Source organism: Nansenia antarctica, assembly GCF_963989245.1.
Source record: "Nansenia antarctica genome assembly, chromosome: 1".
NCBI lineage: Eukaryota > Metazoa > Chordata > Actinopteri > Argentiniformes > Microstomatidae > Nansenia > Nansenia antarctica.
Window position 1 is genome coordinate 64826831 of NC_137674.1, and position 26500 is coordinate 64853330.

The 26500-nt window shown below is 45.9% G+C and overlaps 1 protein-coding gene across 1 annotated transcript in view; it reads right to left on the reverse strand.

Moving 5' to 3' along the window:
- The window catches only part of syne1a (spectrin repeat containing, nuclear envelope 1a), a gene marked incomplete at its 5' end in the record, with an annotated part of 196473 nt that overhangs the window by 149627 nt on the left and 20346 nt on the right, over positions 1-26500 (reverse strand). Inside the window, 23 exon segments of the mRNA XM_080536159.1 lie at positions 26-184; positions 494-628; positions 887-1051; positions 1564-1722; positions 1996-2190; positions 2996-3139; positions 3518-3670; positions 4329-4493; positions 5762-5967; positions 7276-7372; positions 7717-7885; positions 8276-8388; positions 8646-8810; positions 9320-9457; positions 10383-10490; positions 12854-12966; positions 13927-14123; positions 15366-15544; positions 15928-16020; positions 16307-16327; positions 18250-18333; positions 20205-20300; positions 25239-25300. Of these exon segments, the coding sequence (XP_080392285.1) occupies positions 26-184; positions 494-628; positions 887-1051; positions 1564-1722; positions 1996-2190; positions 2996-3139; positions 3518-3670; positions 4329-4493; positions 5762-5967; positions 7276-7372; positions 7717-7885; positions 8276-8388; positions 8646-8810; positions 9320-9457; positions 10383-10490; positions 12854-12966; positions 13927-14123; positions 15366-15544; positions 15928-16020; positions 16307-16327; positions 18250-18333; positions 20205-20300; positions 25239-25300 (3116 nt within the window).

A 26500-nucleotide genomic window follows, 5' to 3' on the forward strand; every position in this document is an offset into this window, starting at 1 on the left:
CCCTATCCCTCCCACCCTCTCTTACCCAGTGTTCTGCGATCACTCTCTCACTGCTGGTGGTGGTCAGGGCGTGGTTCTCTCTGTCCAGCTCCGCCCTGCAGTCCTGTAGGGCCGCCCCCACCCGGCCACGCTCCACCTCCACCCTCAGACTCTGCAGGTGGGACGGCGCCTCCCCCTGGACATCCTGCAGAAAGACCAGAGATTTATTCGATTTTTAGTCCCATATCATCCCATATGGGCCTAATATAAAATCATGGACATAAAGAAATCGTTAAACAATAGACAGATATATACACATACACATAGCACAGATGTGCGTGCACACACCACACACACGCACACACAAACAAAGAAACAGTAACCCCACATTGCCTCCACAGGCCATACACCCTATGAGACCCAAGGCCTCTTTGCTTATCCTAATGGATGTATTGATCTCTCCGCTCTCCTGTGTGACATCATCAGTCACAGTGATAAAACGTTGACCTCTGACCTTCCAGCTCTTGTGCAGCTTCCTGACCGTCTCCTGCAATCCCTGCTGCTCCTCCTCCGGCAGGATGTCGGTCAGCTCGTCACACACCTTCAGGAACGCACTCAGGACCCGCTGGTCCAGCTGCCCAAAGAACTCCTGAATAAAAAAATAATAATAATAAAAAAAATGTCATGTAACAGTCATGTACGTAAATTGACTAGTGACTGGTATACCAGCAGAATTAAAGGAAAATGACTGGGCAATCAGGTAGTTATACCTACAGAGGTTAAAGGAACACAAGACAAGGCTCCCACTTGATAGGTAGGATGAGTCAGCTAACAGGCTGTTTTGAGCATCATCTGAGGCTTTACTGTATCTCTACCCAAGCCGCATTAAACGCAGTGTTTTCCTCACGCTGTGTTTCTTCAGAAGCTCCTCCGCGTCACCCTCCTCTCTCAGGCAGGTGTGGCCCACCTTCAGCACCCTCTCCAGTTCTACACGCGACTCCTCGAACCTCCTCCTCAGAGCGCTGTTGGTCTCCTCTTGCCTCCTCCACTCCCCCAACTCCTTCATCAGGGCCTGGGAGGAGAGAGGAGCGCAGGGAGGATGGGTACTGTAGAGTGGTCTCTTGGGTAATGGAGTTTGATGACACCTTATGACTTTTAACAGGCTTTGATCTTGGTCAACGGTGATCTGTTTAGCGGTCTAGTGGGGCGACGCACTTCAGACGTCCTGTGAGGTATCTGGTGATTTTCAACTCTAATGAGCAGATTACGGTACTTAGAGCATTAGCTTTCCCTTTGTCAACCCTGTTATTAAGTATGACGCACAAAGCTAAACAAATGGCCCAGTTCATAAGAGCATGAGGTAATCACAAGCCTTATATAAGGATCAAAGGATGACGTGACATATCTTGTATAATCAGCAGCACCTAATTCACTTTGCCCTATATACAACTGTGTCTGGGTAATGCTAACCTTTGCAGTGGTTTCATGGGTAATGTAGTTCCCCTATGACATGTGACTAATTCTAACCTGTGTAGTGGACTCATGGGTAATGTAGTTCCCCTATGGCATATGACTAATGCTAACCTGTGCTGAGGTCTGAAGCTCGGTCACTCTCTTCTGCAGGAGCGACTGGTCAAAGTTCCTCAGGGCTTTGCTGTTGGAGAGCGCCCTCTGGAGGACTTGGAGGTTCCTCTCGATCACAGACAGACACCGCTTACAGCTCTGCTGCTGGGTCAGGAGGTCCTAGAGGAAGAAATAGAAATGTAAACAAACTCATTTCACACATCCACACCTTGACACACACTCACAAACAAGCATTCAACTCATGATATTCACACACACTTGAAAAAAATACTAAATAAATAACTAATAAGTATTAGTTATTATTCTAACCCATAGGCCTGAAGTATATGTCTATCAAACAAAAAGGGCACTTCTCTTTACAACCTTTTCCGCTTCCAACATCCTAACTGATCTATTCAAGGCAGTAGGCCCGCTCCCTAGGCCCTGGCTCACCTGCCACTTGGGTTTGTGTTGTGCCTGAGCCTCGGGCTGGGCCTGGGGCTGTGTTTCTGGGTCTCTGGCCGCGGCGGTGATGCGGCTAGCCCTCTCCAGCGACTGGTAGAACACTGTGATGTGCTTCTCCATCTCCTCCAGCAGGGGAAGTAGTCCGTGGCACTCCCTCACCAGAGAGGGACATCTCTCCCTCACCTGAGGACAGAGACGAATGGATAACTAATGTGGTAGTAGTCGGAATCTAAGGGTTGTTCAACAACAGAACATAAAATAGAAACCTGACACGTGGCCTTGGGTGGCCCAGTGGTTCAGCACCACGGCCTACACATTATGTCGATGTCAGCATGGGTTAGAATCTGGCCCATGCCCTACTGACATACCCTCTCCTCCAGATTCTCTCTCTTTCTCCACTATCTCTATCCAGTAAAATTGGAAAAACATAATAATGGGACTGCCCCACTAAATAGCAACCTGGAACTGTCTGTAAGAATTGATTCAATGATTTTTGATGTGTTTGGATATGACGGATTTAAGGCAGTTGTGAGAGGAGTGAATGAATCATACAGTGCTACAGCCTTTTTAGGCAGGGGAGGCTGGTGGAGGTATTTTCAAGCCTGCAAACTGTGACACTTTAAAATAATGTGAAAAAATACTCTTTGTGCAATATGACAACCCTAGTTGACTATCTGTGCAGTATAGTACAGTGGATTGTGTACATAGCCTTTATTGATGTAAACCAGCTCCTTACCTTCTTGTGATTTTATGCATTTATGCTTTTTCTAAAATGTTTTTTTTTTTTTTTTTTTTCCTTTCCTAACACCAGGGGAGCCACCCCTCCTAAATTTCGTTGTTTGGTACCTGTACTGTAGCAATGACAAATAAAGTCCATTCCATTCCAGGTAGACATCGGAGGACGGGCTCATTGTTATGCGTGGAATGGAATGAGGAATGGTAACAAACATGTGTGATATGGTGTAGCTTGAACTCTGATGACACCCACCTTGCTCAGCTGCCCTTTGACCGTTGTCATGGTAGCCAAGGCCTTGGCGCCCTCCTCCAGCGGGGCGTCTTTGGCGAGGAGCTGGGCACTGCGGGCGGCCAGCTTGTACTGCGTTTCCATGGCAGCGACCTTTTGCTTGGTGTTCTGAGTGTGAGATGTGAGGGTAGGGAAGGTTCAAAGGTCATCTTAGTAATGTGTTGACAACTAGGGATGGATTCTATCCATCCAATCGAATTTGCCAAAGCAATGTTTAAGCACTTCCTTTGTTTATTAATAACCGCTTACAGTCCATGAAAAAAATTGAAACCTCTTAATTTTACACTAGGAAATGAGGTAATGACTTAAATACAACTTGTTATGGGTAATAACATAATGATTACCTAGGAAATACCTTTCGGTTACACAGCACATAGCTGTGAGGTTAGTGGACCTAGTTGCACAAATGTGCTTGTTGTAAGTCGCTTTGGATAAAGGCGTAAATGTAAAATTAGATATTTGTACAGTATCCTAAGCCATTCCTACCTCCACGTCCTGTAGGAAAGCCCTGACGCTGAGGAAGGAGACCTGTACAGGGGCGTTGAGCTTCTCCTCTGCAGAGTCCAACAGCTCCCTGAGGGCAGAGACCGCCCTGAGGTGGTCTCTCCTCCATTTGTCCTGCTCATCTGCACGGGCGTACTGTATAGAGAGAGGGAGGGAGGGAGCGGGTTGGTTTGAGGTGTGATATTATCTTATATGTTATCATTTATTTGAAATGGTGTCGATTAAGTGCTTTAAGTAAGGAGAGAGCGAGAGAGAGAGAGGGATAAGAGAGAGAGAGGGAGAGGGAGATGGAGAGGGAGAGGGAGAGGGAGAGGGAGAGGGAGAGGGAGAGGGAGAGAGAGAGAGAGAGAGGGAGAAAGAGAGAGAGGGAGAGAGGGGGGGTGAGAGGAATGGAAGAAAAGACAGAGGAGAAAGAGGGAGCGAGTGAGGGAGAGAGAGAGAGAGAGACAGAGAGAGAGAGAGGGAAAGAGAGAGAGAGAGAAAAGAAAAGAGAGTGGTGGAGAGAGTAATGACATTGAGGTACTAATTTGAATAAGTGCATTAAGTAATGCCTATGAATACAGGAGGTGTGTTCAGTGTGTATGTATGTGTGTGTGTGTGTGTGTGTGTGTGTGTGTGTGTGTGTGTGTGTGTGTGTAGATGCGTGTGTGTGTGTGTGTGTGTGTGTGTGTGTGTGTGTGTGTGTGCGTGCGTGTGTGCATGCGTGAGCGTGTATGTGTGTGTGTGTATCTGTGTCTGTGTGCGTGTGTTTGTGTGCAGGCATGTGTAGGTGTGTGTCTCTCTCTAACGGCACCTGTTTGACTTTGATGAAGAGATCCCTCCACCTCCCGTTGAGCAGCAGCAGCTGCTGCTTCAGGTCACGTGACACCGTCTCGTCGCACGTCTCGATAAGGAAGTTCCCTGCATCGTTCATGGCGGCATGTTGGTCCATCCACTGAGACAGGCTCCTGAAGAACTCCTGAGAGAGAGAAAGAGAGAGAGAGAGAGGGGGAGAGGGAGGGGGGAGGGATGGATGAAGGAAAATAGAGGAGGGAGAAAGTGTGGGAGGAGATAGAGAGACAAAGAGAGAGAGAGAGGGGAAAGTGGTGGAGAGAGAGAGAGGTAGGGGATAGGGGTGGAGAGAGATAGAGGGAGGGGGAGGGGGGAGAGAGAGCGAGAGAGAGAGAGGGAGAGTGACAGAGAGAGAGGGAGAGAGAGAGAGGGATGAAGGAAAAGAGAGTAGGGAGAGAGAGAGTGAGGGAGAGAGGGAAAGAGAGTGGTGGAAAGAGCAAGAGAGGGGAGAGGGGAGGAGAGAGAGTAATGACATTGGGGTACTAATTTAGAGGTTCGGGTAATTAGCTAACTGGTCCTCAGTGGTTTGGTTATTGGGGGTAATAATTTGACAGTTAGGGTATCCATGGGGATGTGACAGATGGAATGTCCTCAATGACATATAGAAGTTGGGGGAATAATTTGGCAGTTGGGTAAAATTTGATGATTTGGGCATTAAAAACATGTTAATAACTTCTGAAACTGGGCTTCTTGGTAAATCGGATGGCATTTTAGTAATTACTTCTGCCACCATGTTTAAATACTACTTGTGTTGGTTATTACACTCACAGATTTCAACTTCAGCCAACCGAACTGTACGGCACTCAAATGTGACATAGTCTGATCATTTGGTCAGCATATCGGCAACCAATCAAAATGTTCAGACTCTTCTTTTGAAACACGGAACTACGTTTCAACGTTGTTGAGAATCACAACACAAACTCTCTAGTCAAGCCAAAATACTGCAACAAAATGGATTCGGTGAGTAATCCCCACTGCTACCTAGTTAACTATAACACTACTTTACATTGTTAGCAGGCTCACACTACAAGCTGTGTTAGTTGACTAGCGATATGTCACTGATTTTCAACAACGTGGAAATGTATTCACATTTTTCTAAAGAAAGGTCTGATCATTACATCGGATCCCGACATGAGGACCAAAGCATTAGAATGTGTCACATATCAGTCAGACTACAGACGACTAGTCATCCACAGCACATTACCCGTTCCCATGCCACAGCTACAGCACATTGATGCTACAGTTGCTATTTGAGTCAAAGCGCTACAGTAGCAGGGGAGGCTGGTGGAGGTAGAAATCGGAGGACGGGCTCATGGTATCATTCCATGCCCGTCCCCCCGATTTCTGCCTCTGCCAGCCTCTGCCTGTATAGTAATGAGGTTACGTTTGACGTACCCGTTTGGTGTTTTCAGGCTGGCTCACTGCTTCCTCTGCGTCCTCCAGCCAGGCCTGTAGGGAGGCCACGGTGGAGCTGTACCGCTCCCAGTTAGACAGCACCTCCTCCAGCATGCTCCTCACACTGCGCACCTCCACCGACAGGCTCCTCCACTGGGTCACCACCTCCCGCATGAACCTCCTCACCCCAGCCTCGCCCTCGTCCACTGGGAGAGGAACACACACACATGCACACACGCACACACACACACACACACACATACACACACACACACACGCACACATACATACACACACACACACACACACAAATAGAGATTTATATATAGGTAGAAATGGGGTTAATATATACAGTGAATTGGGGTAATGTGGGACACATAAACTCCAGTGTGTTTATTTCCTGTTCTAACAAAATCTAGTCAACAGGACTTTTACTGTAGGTTTAGCATGGACGTGACAGAAATTACTAAAGTAGATTTAGTTAGAACAGGAAATAAACACACTGGAGTTTATGTGTCCCACATTACCCAATGTCCCAGATTACACAAACCCACCCTAGGAACGCATGTATGCACGTATGCCCATGAAATCACACACAGACACACACACACACACACACACACAACACACACACACACACCGTGCACACACACCACAAATTACGGTTGGTTAATATAGGACTAACAAACCAGTCCAAAGAGGACACCCAATTTTCTCTTCACATCAATCGCCAGTGTAATCCCTCTAATGGCAATTACGGTACTCTAAAAACGACACATCCAATCCCCCTTCTGCAATAATCAAGGCTAGCCCGCCTCGGAAAGAACCACAACATAAGCCTGAACCCAGCCAATCAGAGTCCAGAACACACATACACCACCAGTTGGACTCATGCGGTGCTTTATTTCAGGGGTCGACCAATCATGTTTCAGGAATGTCTGATTCCTCTACACATACACCTCAGTTCTCTCCTCTGCATACCCTGCAGCAATGCAGGCCTAGAACTTAATGAAATCAACAAGCTAGCATGTTAGTGCCCAGAGACAGCAGAAGTAGAGCATCTGGGCTAATGGGGTCGAATTCCCCACTGAGAGCTGAGAGTGGAGAAACCTCATTTAGCTGTAGCCTGGAGAGGTCGTACCAAGAGAACAAAAAGAGGGGTGGGGGTAAAGATGCTGGAGGACAGCGGCTTGATTGGCTATTGAGCCATTCAGAGGAAACTGATCAAAGGTGAGATATAGGTAAAATATTCAGTACTTGGTGAAATGGTGTGCTAGATAGCATTGTTTTGCCTGAGGGGGAACTGAGTGAGATTATAGATTCCAAAAAATGAGACCCTGAAATACAATGGAGGGGGGGGGGGGGGGATCCTGAATCAAAAGCAATGATCCCAGGGAAAAAAAGATATGAGAGGGTTGGTGTGCTGTTTAAAAGGTGTGCTGTTTAAAAGAAAGGAAAGCAAAGGGAGGAGGAGGAGAGGAAGAGGGTATGAATGACAACAATCTACATTTTACCTGAGCCGTCAGCCTTGACGTAAAGCTCTGAAGATTGTTTCAGAGTCTGGAACAACATCTCGTACTTCTCAAAGAACTTCTGTCCTTCGACGAATGACTGAGGAGACGGGATGGGGAAACAATGATAGATAGATAGATAGATAGATAGATAGATAGATAGATAGATAGATAGATACAGAGATAGGTACTTTTGATCCCCGATGGGAAATTCAGGCATTACAGCAGCTCGGACCACAAAACAATAACAATTGAATAATAGGCTAAATAAAATAGATTTTAAAAATCCAAAGTAAAGATAGACCAATAGACGGTGGTTACCATATACAGTAGTAAGTAAGGGAAAGTCTGAAGTACAGAGGTAGTGTACAATACACTGTAAATAGTTGATATACTATACTGTAGTTTAATTAAAATTAAGTATTGTATCATTTCTGGACTCACAACGTAGTCCTGCAGCATCAACTGCACTGATTCCCGTTGGCCATATTTGATGATCCAAGACTTGAGCTTAGACTCAGCCAATAACAGAAAGGCCTGCATGTGGTGCTTATTCTCCAGGAACTCCATCATGGCCAGGTGGATGTTTGACGATGTGGACACAAAGTTCATTCTGGAAGACAAAACCAACGACAAAGCTGAATTAGACTGTTGGCATACTCAGTACTCAGTACTGCTACTCTGTTAAAAGTAAGTGTTTTGAAACCGCAAAACTGGTAGCAACTAAGCCACCACCAAGACAAAGCAGTCAAAATCTTTCTTGCACTGGCGTTTGCATGCCATACATAAAGTAGTGAAACACAGTGTGCTTTGAAACATGACATGGTACGTTAAATATAATCATCATTTGGATCCAGTGCGTTATCAGAGATCTGTAGAGATTGGTTTGATTATATTGGGATATGGAATGTATTGGGGTGGGAGAGGAATGGTCGGGTGGATGTTTCTTGGGCTGGAAGGGGGGCCTGGGGGTCACTCAGTGATCCAGAGTAGGACCTAGTACCTCTCTGCTATGTCCTGGAGGTGGTCTGGGGGAACGGGGACCCCGTTGACACACCTGTCTTTATGGATCCTCTGGAAGACCTGCTGGTGACCCTTGAGGCCCTTCAACACGTCCTACACACACACACACACACACACACACACACACACACACACACACACACATAGAGTACAGTGTACACACGGATGCACGCACACACATACACATACACACACACACACACACACACACACACACACACGCACACACACACACACACACACACACAAAGGATAGTGAAATTAACAACAACTCTATTGTTTACATTGACAAGACTCTAACTACACCGTATGCATCATTCTGCAATCAACATGTCATCCACCTTGCCCACCTTGTGTCTCTCCAGGGTCCTGTGGACAGTGTTAGCTGTCTCGTCATGTGCCTGTTGAATAGTGATCTCCTGGCGCAGCGCCCCCTCAGCCTGGTGCAGCCATGCCCCGACCACGCCCAGCGGGGTGGGCAGCGCCCGGTCCAGCTGCAGGTGCCAGTCCACGAGCTGGGGGGAAGAGGAGGGATCAGAGGTCTTGAATCATCGATCTTCTACTGTAGCAGCAGAAGAAAAATGGTTTAGCTTCAGTTATCTCTTAAACTGCCCTGTCTGAAAGTCATTGTTTGTGTGATTGAAGAATGCTCCCCATGGGGAAATGATGCTGCATATCATTCGGCTGCTAAGCTTCCTTGAGTCGTTGGGGATATCAAAGTACCTCTGTACTTGTGTGCTTTCTCATAGTCTCATACACTCATTCTCTCCACAACGGTAAAGGCCAGTTCAGACCAAAGATCCGCGACGAAACAGTTTCGAACGTCGCAGAGGAAAAACTCGGCAACCGCTTGCAACCGACGTTCTAAAACTGGCCGATTCAGACCAGCCCGGCCTGCGCCGGGGTAATTCAGACCACTGCAACTAGAAGCTTTGGAAGACGTTAAACGGTCTTGTCACGTGGCGGATCTTTGGTCTGAACTGGCCTTAACACAGTAACAGAACTCTCTGTCTCAGGCCCTCACCCTGGTGGACACTCTGTCCCAGGCCTGTTTGACCAGAGCCTGGTCCACCGTCAACATGCCGTCCTTCTGAGTGGACTGGACTGCCGACTCTGTCTGCTTCCTCCTCATCTCCAACTGAACACGCAGACTCTTAAAAGACTGAGAGAGGGGGAGGGAGGGAGGGAGGAAGAGAGAGAGAAAGAGAGGGAGACAGAGAGGGGGAGAGAGAGAGAGTGAGAGAGAAAGAGAGGGAGAGAGAGAGAGTGAGAGAGAAAGAGTGAGAGAGAAAGAGAGGGAGAAAGAGAGAGAGAGAGAAAGAGAGGGAGAGAGAGAGAGAGAGAGAAAGAGAGAGAGAGAGAGAGAGAGAGAGAGAGAGAGAGAGAGAGAGAAAGAGAGGGAGAGATAAAAAGGGAGAGAAGAACAATGTGTGAAAGAAAGAGAGGAGAGGATGTGTCTATACCTACGGCCCAGAGTTTGTCCTGGTAAGGCCACATACCGTCAGGAAAGGTCATAAAAGCCTCAGGAAAAACTCAGGGCCCTAGTTGTAGCAAACACACATGAGTGTAAACACATTGACACACAGCCTACTGTTTAAACACACTCCAGGTAGAAATACCTGGCAGACACACATTTCACACTCTCTTTCTCCCATGAATCATACATTCATGGGATCAGTCAAAAAGCTATAGTTAATTGTCTTTGGATCTTATTCCTCTCGCTGCCTTGACATTTTTCTACTCGACAGCCTAATGAAAAAAGGAAGGAGGGATATCCCACATTCTGGGGGGTATCTGTTGAATATGGAACGTATCCCGGGGCTCGTGGTATAAGCTAGATTGGGTTAAAATACGGCAGCGGCACAGTCTGATCCCCGCAGTGTAATACCACTGATTTAGGCTGATAATGGGAGCGTCTGTGCCCTGTGTGAATGTGTGTGTGTGTGTGTGTGTGTGTGTGTGTGTGTGTGTGTCCAGATGGAGGAAGAATGTAAGTCTGTGTGTGTTTGTGTGGGTGTGTGTGTGTGTGTGTGTGTGTGTGTGTGTGTGTGTGTGAGTGTGTGTGGGTGTGTACTGCTGGTACACACCTGGTACTGCTGGTTGAGATTGCCTTCTGTCTCCTGAGCCTGTGCTGCGTCTCTCTCCAGCTGGTCCAGCCAGGTCTTCAGCTCCCTCAGGCTCTTACGCTGCTCTCTCTGGGTGGGGAGAGAGGTGGAGGGATGGATGGAGAGAAGGAGTGGAGGGAGGGATAAAAGAAAGGTGGAGGAATGGAGAGAGGGAGGGAGAGGAGGAAGGGATAAAAGAAAGGTGGAGGAATGGACAGAGGGAGGGAGAGGAGGGGGGGATAAAGAAAGAGGTGGAGGGATGGATAGAAGGAGGGAGAGGAGGGAGGGATAGAGGAAGATGGGAGGAAGGAGAACAGGTGCAGGAAGAAATTAAAGAATATAGGAAAGAGGGGAAGTTGGAGAGAGAAAGCAGAGAAGCGAGAGGAAGAATAGATGAGGGAGGGGGGTGGAGGGAGAGAGGATAGAGGGAGAGGATCAAGGAGAGGGATGAAGAGAGTGCGGCGGCAACATGTGGCTGTTAATCCAGCATGTCCCTCTCAGCTGCCAAAAACACTCAATTCTAACAAGCTCATTTTAAAGCCCCCCTACCAACTCTTCATGGGATTTGAAACACCCATAACAATAGTTCTTCCCACTAAAAAGCTAGTTCAACTGTCCATTAAATTCTACTACTATTCAGTTTCAGTCCATTTAGTTAAAATGGGGTTCTAACCCGTTTAGGATTTAATTCTTTATTCAGATTTCAGGCGGTGCATGAAAAGGACCCCCTGCTGTGTTCTGTTCACTGAATGGGAGACTAGACTTTCTCTAACAAAACACTCAAATTATTCAAATAATTGTACATGCAGGCTAGTCTACATTAACTGTTAAATTGTCTCATATCAGTCTGGAACTGAAATCAGCACAGGCAAATATTTTTCCGTTGCCTTTCTTGACAAAATCCAAGTTCTTCTGTTCAATGGCATTTTGAGTACATTAGAGGCATAAAACAACATATACAAATCTTTATCATAAGAGAATAGTTAGTCATAAGCAGAATGAAAACACAGGTTATAGTACAGTCGAAGTAAACCCGGGGTTAATAATAGCAATTAGTATATATATATATATTATTATAGTATAATAAGCATACAGTACACAAGGGCAAAACATCATAAAGTTAGAGAGGCTGAACTTAATGTCAGCTTGTACAGTAACCTTAAAAAAAAAAAAACACTATTCAAAGGCTTTCCATCAAGCTGCCAGTATGAATGTATTCTGCCATGCTTTGCCAGGGGCTTTCATTGTCATGCTAATGCAACTGGGAGCTGTATAGCGCTAATGCTAATATGATGGTAATGTCACATCGTATAATACAAGACTTCTCTTTGTTATTATGACTAGGAAATGCTCCTGCTGGGATTTCACCGCAGGTGTGATAAGAGGCCCCCGAAATGATATTTAACCCAAGTACTGTAAATCAGTTTCACCAGTACATAGGCATAGAATAGTAATGGAAGTGTTAACGGTAGAAGCAGTGTGTGTGTGTGTGTGTGTGTGTGTGTGTGTGTGTGTGTGTGTGTGTTCCATAGGGGAATTATAAATGTTTCCGGAATTAGTTTTTTGGAACGTTTGATGGAGAACCTTCCAAGTGAACTTTGAACAATAATTAGTAATGCAGTCTAAACTACGTACCTCCAACATTTCCTCAATATCTCGAGGAGCGAGACAAGGCTTTGGAACAGAGGCAGGCACAATAAACCACAGGGATGTAGTCACCATCACACAACAACACCAAAGTGGAGAGAGACAGAGAGAGAGAGAGAGAGAGAGAGAGAGAGAGGGAGAGAGAGAGAGAGAGAAACAGACGAGAAAGATATGTGGAAAGGGGAAGTGAACAGGCAAGATACTACGTCACCACAGAGTAAGAAAAGGTGAGGGGTGGTCAGGTGGTCATAACCAGAGAGGATGAATAGTCAATGTTAGGATTAAAGATCTGCACACCAAGGGCCTGTTTCCCAGACCTAGATTAAAAACCTACTCCTAGACTAAAAAGACATTCTCCAGTGAAAGTGCAATTGAATCTATATATCTGTAATTCAATTTCTATTATTTCTATTATTCCCATTATTATATGACTATTATATTATACATACTATTCTATTTCTATTATTACATTGCCTTACTGTCTTCTTTTAGAGATTTTGCCATTTTTCTCTCGCTGCTGCAATGTCAAGGAACCAAAGCCTAAGAATGTTACTCTCTTATACTTGTATAATGGGATGTAACAATGAACTTGATTCTGATTCTGATTCTGATTTAATCGTTGGCTTAATCTGTGTCCAGGAAACGGCCTCCAAAGTCTACCTGTACATTAGCTACATTAGCAATCTGCAGTAGAACTGCATAAAGGACAGCAGCTCACCAGGTGAACAATGGAGAGATAGAAGAATAAAGATAAAAGAACATTGATGAATGGATGGAGAGAGAGAGAGAGAGACAAGTTGTGCTACCTCGTCCTCTTGCTGGTCCTCTGAGCTGCTCCGGGGGCGGCCGGGGTGGTGCTTCAAGAACTGCGCCACATACGTCATGATGGACTTCTCATCTGGTTTGTCAACGTCCACATCTGGAGAGGAGGGAGAACAAGACCCCAGGGTTCAGTCAAGACCCCTAAACCACAGAGCTAACACCAGAAAAGCGAGTACAAGTAAGTATACAAGTATACAAGTAAGTCCCATTGACATAAAAAAATGTTTTGATTCAACAGAGACCGGTTCAAGGTATATATCTAAGCCATCATTACCTCTCATTCTAGTACTGCCAATAAGACAAAGAAAACTAACAAAAAAGACAACATTGAGGATTCATTCTAAACAGACTATGTTCACCTCAAACCTGGGAGAAATGAGTCCTAAAAGACTAACTAATTTAAACCACTACTGGTAAGAGTCCTGTACGATTAGCCAAACCTTCACTAGGATAACTAGCTATCACTGACCATTCTTACCAAGCAGAATCCACCTGCTATGACTGGCAGCACCTTTGTCCAGATGGAGAAGACTGACACCTTGGATGAAAACGGCCTTCAGATTATATTTGTGACCTTTGGACGCTCTCTGGCTCTGACTCCTGTAGCCTAATGGCTTTAATTACTGCCACATGTCAAACTACATTTGTCAGAGCTCATTCTGAGGGGCAGGCGTGAAGGAGCACAGATGCTGTTTGGCTATTCCACTCGAGGGAATTCACGAGTGCAAGGCACACTATTTTGCTATGGTGACAGATGTTTGAGTTGGCATTGAACTGGCTTTTCAGCTTTATGGCAGATTATTTATTTACAGGTTGAACTGAATGGAGGTGGGAGCTACTTAGCATGTTGCTATATGTCAGTCAGCATGAAGTCAACATTACTGGTGAACTCGACACCCAATACAACACAAGAGTACTCCATAGAGACTTGTTTTCACTAGAGAGCATGTGAAAAGCATCGTACTCCTTCATGGCAGGTTAGAAAGATTGAATTTCATCCTGTCCTTTGTTCAAATCACATTTAATGAGCAAAGAAGAAGTGACATAGTGGTTTTACCTTCTGGGTCAAGCAGCTGCGGGATGCCCAGCTCGGTTTCAGCCAATGAGAAGGCTTCCTGCAGGTTCTCCCGATTGGCCCTGTTCCGTACACGTTCTATGTCGATTAGGTTGGGTCGGAGGGCTAAGATGACCGCAAAGAAAGCCACACCCGTACGCCAGCTTGGGCCAAAGTCCTTCACCTCAATGCCAAATTGCCTGGTGGGACAGAGGGGACATTTTCACATTGCAATAGAGAGTATAGAAATGGATGAGGATACATTCTCAGGATACATAAGGATACATTCCCTTTTCTTAGCAGGAAAGGGGTATGAGGAAATTCATTGGGCATATGTGAGACGTTCTAATGCTTTGGTCCTCATATCGGCAACCAATCAAAATGTTTGGACTTTTCTTCTGAAACACAGAACTACGTTTCAACGTTGTTGAGAATAACAACACAAACTCGCTAGTCAAGCCCAAATACGGCAACGCAATGGATTGGGTGAGTAATCCCCACTGCTACCTAGTTAACTATAACACTACTTTACATTGTTAGCAGGCTCACAAAAAAAGCTGTGTTAGTTGACTAGCGATGTGTCATTGATTTTCAACAACGTGGAAATGTATTCACATTTTTCGAAAGGAATGTCCAATCATTACATCGGATCCCGATATGAGGACCAAAGCATTAGAACATGTCACATATCATTGCCTCTGACCATCAACTGCCAATTTCCGCCCAAATGACATGCATACAAAATTCATTTCTATGATATTATGATCTATATTATCCAATATGAGGTACTCTAGCTATGCTCGATAAGTAGAAACGTCTTCTTAATTACAGTACGTCTTCCCATCTAATGACCATCTAATTATCATCAAAACAACAACATCACAATCAAAGAGTAATAATGTACCGTAGTTAGAGACAACAGCAGCAGAAACAGTAGCAGTTCAGTCAGGACACGTACGTCGTTGTTTAATTAAAATGGTAATACATTTAAGTTATTGCTGTAATTAGATGGCTCCGCTCTGTATAGCTCCTTGCCTCAAGTTTAACAACAAAAATACTAAATAACAAAGGGAGGGAGCCAATAATTATCAACACCTGCCCCCCCCCACCCCCACCCCCGCAGGTAGGTTAGACACAGAGCACGAGCGGGTGGAGTCTGGGGTGGTGGCTGGGGTGGAGGCTGGGGTGGAGGCTGGGGTGGAGGCTGGGGTGGAGGCTGGGGTGGAGGCTGGGACGACCAACAGTATTACTCTCATAGCCAGTGGCGTCACAATGGTTTAACCATGGTGGAGTATTGCATAACTGTCTGCTTTAAGCCTGTCCATGAACATAGCGTTTTGCATACATGTGAACAACTGCGCCGTTCGACTTAAAGTGTCTCGCCTGGCGGGACTAACGCAGGCTTGGTTTGTGTCAGTCAGTTAGCAGTTTGGCTGACATACTTGGTGGTGATCTGCTGGACCCATCTGAGGAGAGCCTTCCTGGCCCCGCCCTGCATAGGGGGGAGGAGCTTCCTCTTGACGGGCGGGCTGGTAGTATCGTTGCTGGTGGAGCTGTCCACGGAGGAGCTGCTGCTGGACAAGGCCTGGAGAGCTGGCAGGCTACTGGTCAACTCCTCGATCTGAGAGAGGGGGGAAGAGAGGACATTACATTTTTACATTTTAACCATTTAGCAAGACGCTTTTATCCAAGCGAGATTAGATATTACAGGGGTCACTATCCAGTAGACCACCACTACCCCCTATTACAATTCACAACCTTTCAATGTATCAATCTATTGATCGGTCTACGAGGCAATACTCTGTATCAGCCAATTAATCTTTCGACCAATCAATTGATTTTAAAAGAAATTGCTTAACCATGCAGGAATTTGTCTTTAGGGCAATTACTGTATTAGTCATTGTGACATCCTGTCTTGAGGGGGTTGTTACAGCAGGAAACAACCACTGTCTACATTGAGTGAAGCTTTCCTTGAAGAGAGGGGGGGTGATGATGAGTCTTTACCTGGAAATAGAGGATGATCGTCCACATCAACCCCAGTACAATGGACGGTCTTCCATCAACAATGTCAGTCGAGTTGATGTTGACTAGCTTGATCTGTGCCAAAACCAGCATCATACAGTCAGACATTACTTAGTCCCTTGAAATGTTCCAATATCACAATTTTAATATACAGTACATCATGTACTGTATGTCTGACTGTCTCTATATAAGCTCATATGGAACACATATACACATGGCTCAATCTGGTAATTCAATCTGGTAGGGATGATGATATACAGGAGTGTTATGTTCCACCCAGAGGAGCTGGATACAGATAATGCTTACAGTATCAACACAATAGCATTCATAACATTCATGGAAATGTCAAATAAGTACTCACAGGAGATCCTCTGTATGCAGACTGGAGCAAGCGTGAGAAAAGAGAGAGAGGGAGAAAGAGAGAGAGGGGGGGACGGGGACGAGAGAGGGAACGAGACATAGCAGTTACTGTATGATGTGATTGAAGGGGGGTGCCGCTTTGACTGAGACTGGGCGATAAAAACTCTCTCTCTCTCTCTCTCTCTTTCTCTATCTCACTCTCTATCTCTCTCTATCTCTCTCTCTCTCTCTCTCTCTCTCAGTGTGATAACCTCAGAGGCTCGGCGGCAGGCTGAGAGAAGAAATCTATCACCTCCACACAGGCGCATGGGATTACATCCCAAGCATGCAGAGAGAGCGATGGATGGAGAGAGAGAAATGGAGAGAGGGAGAGAGAGGGAGAGAGTCTGTGTAGATGCGATAAAGGGACTGCATATTATAATAGTATCATAAAGAGGGTGTTTTACCATGAGAAGGAGAGAGAGAGAGAGAGAGAGAGAGAGAGAGAGAGAGAGACAGACAGAGAAAGAGAGAGAGAGAGAGAGAGAGAGAAAGTGATAGATTCCAGGAAGTAGATGTGACACAGGACTACCGTACATATCCAGAAGGGGGTGTATTACCACAGAGGCAATCATAACAGTTTCACATAGGAGAGGAGACCATACTCATGACAGAGCTGCAGGCCTCTACAGGGATATGCTGGGCTGAGGGAGAGAATCAGGGCCGGGGTTCTGAGGTGGAGAGGTTAGACCAGGGGTAATGCTAATACGTGTGTGTCAAGAAGACAGGCCTGAACCATTACAGATCTCATACCATTATATGATTTAAGATAGCTGAAAATGTGAAGCTATAATATCAACAAAGCAACTGAATGAGGTAGTCATGGTAACATCTATCAGACAGGGTGCGAGGAGGGATAGTGTAATATGGTGGAGGAGAGGGAGGAGAGGCTTTAAAAATGATGTAAATATAGGCTAGAGACTAGACGCTCATAAGATTTACACAGACAGAAGTGTCACACACACACACACACACACACACACAAACACACATGCTCGCACGTGCATACACACACAATCACACACACACACACACACACACACACACACACCCTCTCACAGCATGCCAAAGAGGTTCAATCTCCCAGTCTCCACTCCCAGACTGCAGATTACAGTTGTAGGATTTACGGTTTAACCCCTGTCACACCCGAAGATGTTAAATCAATGTCCCCCGAGACGTCAGATCACACTTATGGATTTATTTATGCATATCCAAGCACATGCTGTGTTGAGTGTTAAGAATCTAAATTGCAGGTCTCATAGAGTAACAGAGGGAAAAAAAACGTGAACTGATTTCCCCCTCAGTCAATGTCGATAGGAAAAAAAGCGAGTTTCTCTCCTTCTACTTTTCAGTCAATGGAAAGAGATAGAACGCCAGAGGGTGGTGAACCCTCTGTATCAAAGAGGGGGAGGATGTGAGAGAAGGGGAAGGGAAGAGGGGGAATAGTGGGGGATGAAAAGATATATCAGATAAGAGGACGGAGGACAAGGTCTGATAGAATGATATAGCAGAGGTACGGTGGGAGAGGGGGTGAGTAAAGAAAAGAAGAATGAAAGGGTGGATGAATGAATACAAAGACGATGGAGAAGGTGGAGAGATGAAGGTGAGGGGGGGGGGTTCCTGATATCAGAGGTGAGTGAAGGAGGTGTAAGGATGGGAGGGGAACAGAGGGGGGGAGGATGAGAAGGAAGAGGGGGAGAGGGGGAGAGGAGGGTAGGGAAGAGAGAGGGGGCTTGAGGAAAGACAGGGGTCACACCAGGTCAGACTTCAGTGTTCCTAACCAGGAAGGCCAGCACCTGAGCCAGAATGTCAAGGGAGGACGGGAAAGGGGAGGAGAGGGAGAGAGGTTGAGGGCTGAGGGAGAGAAGGGGAGGGGTTGAGGGGTGAAGCGGGGAGAACTCTTACCTTTCTGCCCTCCAGGAAGTTGAGAGCTGTACCGATGTTGGAGACCCAGTGGATCCTCCTCAGTTTCCTGCCCTGCTCACACGGCTGGAAGGAGAGAAGGAGGGAGAGAGGGAGGTAGAGAAGGAGAGAGAGAGGGAGGTAGAGAAGGAGAGAGAGAGGGAGGGAGAGAAGGAGAGAGAGAGGGAGGGAGAGAAGGAGGGAGAGAGGGAGGGAGAGAAGGAGAGAGAGAGGGAGGGAGAGAAGGAGAGAGAGAGGGAGGGAGAGAAGGAGGGAGAGAGGGAGGGAGAGAAGGAGAGAGAGAGGGAGGGAGAGAAGGAGGGAGAGAGGGAGGGAGAGAAGGAGAGAAAGAGGGAGGGAGAGAAGGAGGGAGAGATGGAGGGAAAGAAGGAGGGAGAGAGGGAGGGAGAGAGGGAGGGAGAGAAGGAGAGAGAAAGGGAGGGAGAGAAGGAGAGAGAGAGGGAGGGAGAGAGAGAGGGAGGGGGGGCAGACATACAGAGACAGATGAGACAGATACATCGACAGAAAGATAGACCGAGAGATAGACAGAGGGATAAGCAAGACAAGGACAAAGAGAAGGAAATATGGGGAAGAGGGGGGGGAGTGAGAGAACAGAAAGAGAGGAGAGAGAGGATAAAGTGAATTACAATAAATCAGTGAAAACAAGAAAGAGGAGGGGGGAACAGAAATAGGAAGAGACAGACAGAGAGAGAGAGAGAGAGAGAGAGAGAGAGAGAGAGAGAGAGAGAGAGAGAGAGAGAGAGAGAGAGAGAGAGAATCACAACATCAGGGCTGTGTTTTCCATAAGCAGGTAGATCAATAGAAAGCTTAAACCTTGAGGCTGTATTGGCCTTGTGGGACTATCAGGCTGTGTGTGTGTGTGTGTGTGTGTGTGTGTGTGTGTGTGTGTGTGTGTGTGTGTGTGTGTGTGTGTGTGTACGTGCGTTCGTGCGTGTGTACCCCTATGGCCTATCCCTCTTTATCCACCCTCCTTTTTCAGACCAAACATCATAATAAAAACCAATCAATGTGTATTTCCATATCATCTTGACCATTTTCACACAGGTGTTTTGCTATGAGATAACCCCAAACAACACCGCTTCCGATTTAACATAGGATACAAACAATGTCCTTCAAAGTCAACATCCCCTTCCATCCATTTCAGGAGGCTGCTGGAGGCAGAAATCTGAGGCTCATTGTAATGCATGGAATATATGGCATTTACCTGACACTTCTATCCAAAGTGACTGACGTGCATACATTTGTCAGTATATTTGGTGCCAGCGGGAATCAACCCCACAACCTAAGTGTTGTTAGCGCCATGCTCTACCAACTGAGCCACAGAGGACCAGGAACAAAGTGAGGAATGTATCAAAGACGCAATGAGCCCATCCTCCGATTTCTACCTCAACCAGCCTCCCCTGATCCATTTGCAAACCTCTCCTTTCATCATATTTAATTGCTATGCTATTTGATGAGTTAGCTTAATGTCATTTCAAACCAACATAGTCATGTGTGATCATGGAATGGAAAATAATCCTAAAGGCTAGTTGGTATTAACATCTTGGAATGGTACTGAACGTAAGAGAAACAAGTCTGCAGTCAAGACCACGTGCAGCTGGTGCGACCAGCCATGGTTCGAACCCATGTCTCTCTATGAAAGACAAAGACGCCGAGCTAAAGCTTGATTGATTGATTGATTGATTGATTGATTGATTTTGATCATTAAAAGTAGTCATCTGCTCCAGAGACATCGTACATACATAAAAAATAATCAAGGTTCAAATAAAAAATAAAAACACACAACAAAGCTTGAAGGTTGACGTGATTGTGGTCCTCCAGTAAAATGCCTGGGGGTGGGCAAGACTGGCATGTCACACTCACGTAGGCCTACAGTAAAAACAACAACAAAGTGAACCACCTCCGCCACATTGGACTGATCCCAGACCAGGACTCACCAGCTTCTGTCCAGAGAGGACCTCCAGCAGGGCCAGCAGCATCACCCCATCCTTGATGTCCTCGAACAAGTCCGTCACCACCAAGGGAGGGACACGCTGAGGCGTGGGAACAGAACCAGGATTAATGTCACAACCAGCAACAGAAAGTTACAGAAGTGTACAGTTTATGTAAGTATTCTGTGCCATAATCTAAAACTAAAGCTTTAAAAATATATATATAATAATAATAATAATTTAAAAATATAAAAAAAAATATATATGTGTGTTTTAGGGCATTTCTGCTTCATTGGAATAGAGACAGTAGAGATTGACAGGAAGGATGGGGGAGAGAGAGAGGAGGGATGACATGCAAGATATGTTGAGGGTCAGAATCGAACCAGGAAACTTGCTATTATGCGGTATGCGCAATAGTGTGCTACGCCGCTAAGCTCCCCCATAAAACTAAAGCTTTATACGTTTTCTTGGAACCTACCCAAGATTCAAAGTGTTAGCAAGAGTATGTACCGGTAAAACAGTTCTCAGAATTAATATGTGGGAGTGGGGAACGTTGTTTACAGCAGTGGCAAGTGTAAGTCTAAATTCATGTATAATCATTCATGGCCATGATGTTAAGATGGTGGTTTTAAAACTCGGTAAAGTACATTGACAAAAGCCTTCTAAAAAAAGATATTCCGAGCCGTATGAACACTTGGCAGTGGAGCTTTTGATTGACAGCTTAAAGTGCTACTAAGGAGAGGCTCAGTCTGCCTTTGAAAAGAGTGTCTGCAAGTCCAAATCCAGAAATATGCTGATGATTTTCAAACTGAGCCTGCTCTCAATTACTCCCTGCCTGACCTGATATAGCCCCCACCCCGGAAAAATCCACATGTCTCCATTTCCCCCCCCCCCCCCTGTCGCCACATCAAGGATTTCTCTTAAAACGCAGTCACATGATGGGGCTAAGGAGAGGTTTAGACGGGGGAAAGCATTCAGACGGGGGTAGGCCATTCACAGGGAGATTAGTGAAGAGAGAGAGAGAGAGAGAGAGAGAGAGAGAGAGAGAGAGAGAGAGAGAGAGAGAGAAAGGAAGGGAAGGAAGGAGGGAGGGAGGGAGGGGGATGGAGAGTGAGGAACAGAGTGAACAGTGAGGGAACAGAGTGACAGAAAAAGAGAGATGAGCAGACTCAGACATACTAAGAAGAAGAGAGAGAGAGGATGAGGGAAGAAGAGAGAGAGGATGAGAGAGGGGTAGAAGTTCGAAGGATGAGAGGGGCTCCAACTTCACATCCCTCGAAATTTAATTAGCAATTTACTTTCCTCTTTAATTCCTCTTCAAATGCAGTCACATCGCATTTTACACCCTTGAATATTCAAACAGCATTTGTGCCACTTTCAATGAGTGACAGAAAAACACTTCCAGAAGCTTTTTGAAAGAGCGATAAATTATGCCCTGAGCTAATTGAAGTTAAATTCACCTATTAGTGCATTACAATCTTTGGGCTAATTACAAAATCATAAAGTAATATCCATTCTCTCAGCTCAGTCACAAGCAACCAAAAATAAATCAAGGGCTTAACAAACTAATTACATGTTGAGTGCCTGGGCTTTAATTGATTGAGAGCATTACAGCTTCTGTAAGTGTGCTTGTGTATGACCTCCCGTGCATGCCTATTCCCCCAGTGTATCTTCTGAAGACTCCCAAAGATACATATATATATATAGGCCAATTAGCTGACGCTTTTATCCAAAGCAACTTACATTGCAGTGAGTGCATACCGTGCATATCAGTATATATGGTCCCAGCAGGAATCAAACTCACAATCTAAGCATTGTTAGACGCACGCTCTACAAACTGAGCCACAGAGATACACATAACATGGATGTTTTTAAAATTGTACGGCATAAGAGGAAAGACAGACATCGAGAGAGGAATGGCAGAGAGAAGAAAGAGAGGTGCAGAGTGAGATACTGATGCGATCGATGGCAGACAAACAAAGAGAGAAGACGAGGACATGACAAGCAGGAAAGATTGAAAGAGAAAATTATTTATAAAGCAAAATGTGTTATAAATGATGCATAGGCCTTTAGCAAGATGACTGAAACATGGACGAGGATGTGGGAGTCAGAGTGAGAGGGGGGCAGAGAGAAGGGGATGTTTACTATGGTCAGCAGGGCTTCACTTTCCAAGTGCAGTAATGCCTGGGAACACTATGGCTGTTGATTACTGTGGCAGAGCTATTTGCCTGTGAGATGATGAGCCTGCCCCTCCAACACTGGCCAGGATATCATTAAAACCTAAAGATTTGTCAACATTTAAAATGAGGGTCCTCTCTCTTGCTCTCGCTCTCTCTCTCTCTCTCTCTCTCTCTCTCTCTCTCTCTCTCTCTCTCTCTCTCTCTCTCTCTCTCTCTCTCTCGCTCACTCTCTCTTTTTCTCCGTCTCTCTCTCTCTGTCTCTCTCTCTCTCCCTCTCTCTCTCTCTCTCTCTCTCTCTCTCTCTCTCTCTCTCTCTCTCTCTCTCTCTCTCTCTCTCTCGCACTCTGCAGACAAATAGTGTACAATTTAAAAGCTCCGAACAAACTGAGTGCCCAAATCATGCTCTTCTGTGCAACATGCGGAGGCATGCAAATATGTGCTGGCTTTGATGATACACTGCTGAGCTGTGCAAAGGTTTGCAATAATATGTCAATGGTATTCTGTATTTCTGTAGGCCTATTGGTTTGGTTTAAATGCTTTACAATATTTGAACAGAGGTAACAAAGTTCCCTCACTCCAAACGTGATATCGTCTTCCATTACTCAAAGTTAAATTACCCAGCTTAATAAGTACCATCAATCTTTCTCATAAATGACCTGTCTTAATGAATCCCATCTGAGCCCATCATATGAAATCTTCTTTTGTTACCTGTGGAGGGGAAGGAGGGAGGGAGGGAGGGAGGGAGGAAAGAGGGGAGATACCTCTAATACCAGCCTTATCTCACCTAGCTATGCCAAGGATTAATCACATACCTTTAGGCCAAGACTTAAAGATACCTTCGGTAATCATCGCTGCCAAGGGCATGTTATTTCCCAGTGAGAGCTGAAACCCACAATCTCAGTTTGTCTTTCTCTCTCCTCATCTCTTTCCTCTCACCATCTCTAGGCTATAGGCATAGGCTACATGGGGCTTTAAACAGAGCCTGCACAGCAATTACAGTTGTTTATTTAACTGCTAGGCATTTCACCACAGCAAACTAGAAAGATGTACAGTAGGCCTAGCTGACAACAACGAACACCACCAGTTCAGGATCTCTGAGCAACTCCTGTTCGGTTCAGCGCACTCCTTTACACCTGCTGTGTGGACTTCTGCCTCCTCTTTCATCACAGACTCTCCCCCCATTTACCAACATGACACGGGCGTCCTCGAAGACAAATATATGCCAATTACCGTCGCTCCGGTAACGTCAGGTGGGAGCAGGGTGAGGTTAACTGGGCTCGTGCGACAAGAAGGGGTTGGCGAGAGAGGAGCGCAGGATTTAATCAACAAGCGAGTCTGAAAAGAAGCTGAGCAATTACCTTAAAGAGTTAAAGAGCTGTGCTTGTTCAGACCCGAGCACAAGCTGTGATTGAATCATTCCAGCATAGACAAGATAACCTTATCAAACAGAGAGCACATCTCATTTTGAGTTAACTGGTAAAGGGCAAAACTGCTTTGTCAGGTAAGTGAACATGACCATAGGTAACCTTCTCATTTCCCAAGCCTACCTCCTAGATGAAATGTCTACTCCCTCAATCAAAGATTTGAGATTGTAACGAATGAAGTGGCCTATGAAATCCAAGAAGCCTTGCCAAGAAAAAGGCATAGTGTGGCTGTGTGCCTATACACCATTCTAAAGGGACATTATACTCCAAAATAACAATGTCATGTATAATGTAGCCCACACCATTATAGATCCAAATATAGCCCATGCCTCATCCCCAAATTAATGGAAAAATATTGCCTACTGTAGGCCTATGATCTAATCAATAAACAATGAAGTGTTCAACCTACTTTAATGCTAACCAGAGAGGACATTGAAATATTTGGCGGATAGTAATATTCTGATGGAAAGGTCCTGATAGGTGATATTTAATATATCATGTCAAGGTTTATTCCCTGCAGACTGCCTCCTCAAATGAATGTTCTGCTCCGCCTCACGTCGGATAAAGGCGGCCGTAATCAAATTGGAAACCTTGAAAGCGGCAGCTGGGATTGAAATAGTCTAATTGCGTGACTCTGTGTCACGGCTGCCTCGTCCACTCACTCCCGCGACACACCCTTCAAGCAGTAATGGGTTAAATTGAGGAGCCTAATGCTGTATTATACCATAATTACACACGCACGACAGCCCGAGGCATAAGGTTTGCGCCGACTGTAATTGTTTTAAGAGACACTGTTGCATTTAATAGTAGTCTAATACAGAGGCCGGTCATTTTACCCGAAGCTCTTATCCAGAACAATCCAAATTAATTGCAAAATGATGAATTTTGGGGTGCTGTTTTAGACCCATCTCTGTGGCCAAACCAGGTCTGCAGAGATGGAAAGCGTTATCAGTATTGTCAACTGTAGATTCCAGACATAGCCTACTCTACTGTAGTATAAGTCTATACAATAAGCTAGAGGCAGGAGACAAGAGATGAAAACAGAAATTGCTTTTGTAATTGGCAAAAGCGATAATTACTTAATTACTACAGCGTGTAAGCAGGGAGTAAATCCTTGCCATAGGCTTTTCTGATTTAAGGTCTGGCGAATTAGAACAGTAGCTAGTAGTACCGTACGTGTGTTTATGCATACCTCTGTGTGGTCTTGTGCTGGCATAACCGGTCTTATGACCCACTAATACCTCAGCAGTTACACTGTATGTTCTGTTTGAGAGGGAACAAGGGCTGAGGAATGGAGAGATCAGGGATGGAGGAAAAGGAGAAGTAACAGTGGGAACATAATATTTGAGAGAGGGAGGGAAGGAAGGGGGGAGGTGGGTGAATTCCCCGAAACCACTCGGCAGAAACAATGCAGTTACAGTACAAAGGACTCTCACCTTTGACAAGTGGGAGTTGATCCATTTAGTGAACGTCCTTTTCTGCACTGCCTCTTGCTCGTCTGAAAAACAGAGACATCATGGTCACGTGCTTTTGTAAACAAACAAAAGAAAGAGGATGGACAGTATTGTGTTCTTCTGACTGTGTTGTTTTCAAGGAACTGACCCTATGTCAAAGACAATTTTTGGTCTATGCAAATTTCATTGGGCAATAACGTTATCCGAACATCGTGCCTATCCTCGAACTGAACTCTTTGTTCTGAAAACCAATTGAGTTAGTCTATTGGTGGACGCTGACTTCATAAACCTACTGTATACTTTAAGTTATTGTCCGTATTCACCATATCTAATATGTCAACATGGTTATCATGCTCCAAGGTACAATTCTTCTTCGGCGTATGGGTAGTTGTTTTCCTCTCCACTCCACCAGGCTCGGGGCCGAGGGGCTACCCTTTTACCACCCCGAGACCTGGTTGAGGGGCTCACCCGGGCTATATTTCTGGACACCCCTCCAGAAGCCACGTCATCGTCTCGTCATCTAATACCGACAGACCATGCATCCCGTTGGGTGGGTGGTACACCGGCAATCCAGGATAACATGGTCTGCGGTTTGGTCCACTGCGCCACACTCGTACGACGCATTTGGGGCCAAGCCCCATCTGTGCATTGATGAGCGGAAACGCCCGACGCCGGTCCGGAGACGATTGAGCCTCACCCAGGATAGCCTTGGCAAGTCCATCCCGAGGGGCTCAGGGCCGGCGACTGGGATGTGGTCGCGGAGTTTGGAGGTGTTTGCCTCCCACTCCGCGCGCCACATATAATCCGCCCATCCTGCCGCACTGATGTTAAGATCTCTGCATTGCTGCCTGAGATCCTGTGCGGCAGGCACAAATGGGTGTCTCGACTTGAGACGCCGGGAGGGCTCCACTGTTATAGTGACCCTATCATGGAGCAGATGGTTATTAAGCTCCACGGCCCGGCAGGCGAGACGTGCTGTGGCTCCCATGCGGCGGAGGCCTGCGGGCTGGATGCCTGCTAGGATGGGAAGGTTGTCCACGGGGGTAGGACGCAGGCATCCTGTCACAATGCGCAAGGCTTCGTTTATAGGCGAGTCGATGAAGCGGGTGTGGGCACTGCGACACCATACTGGGGCGCAGTATTCACTAGTTGAATAAACGAGGGCTAGGGCTGCCGTGCGCAAGGTCCTTGCGCCGGCGCCCCAGCCCGAGCCAACCAGTCGCCTCATCAACGCCACACGAGCT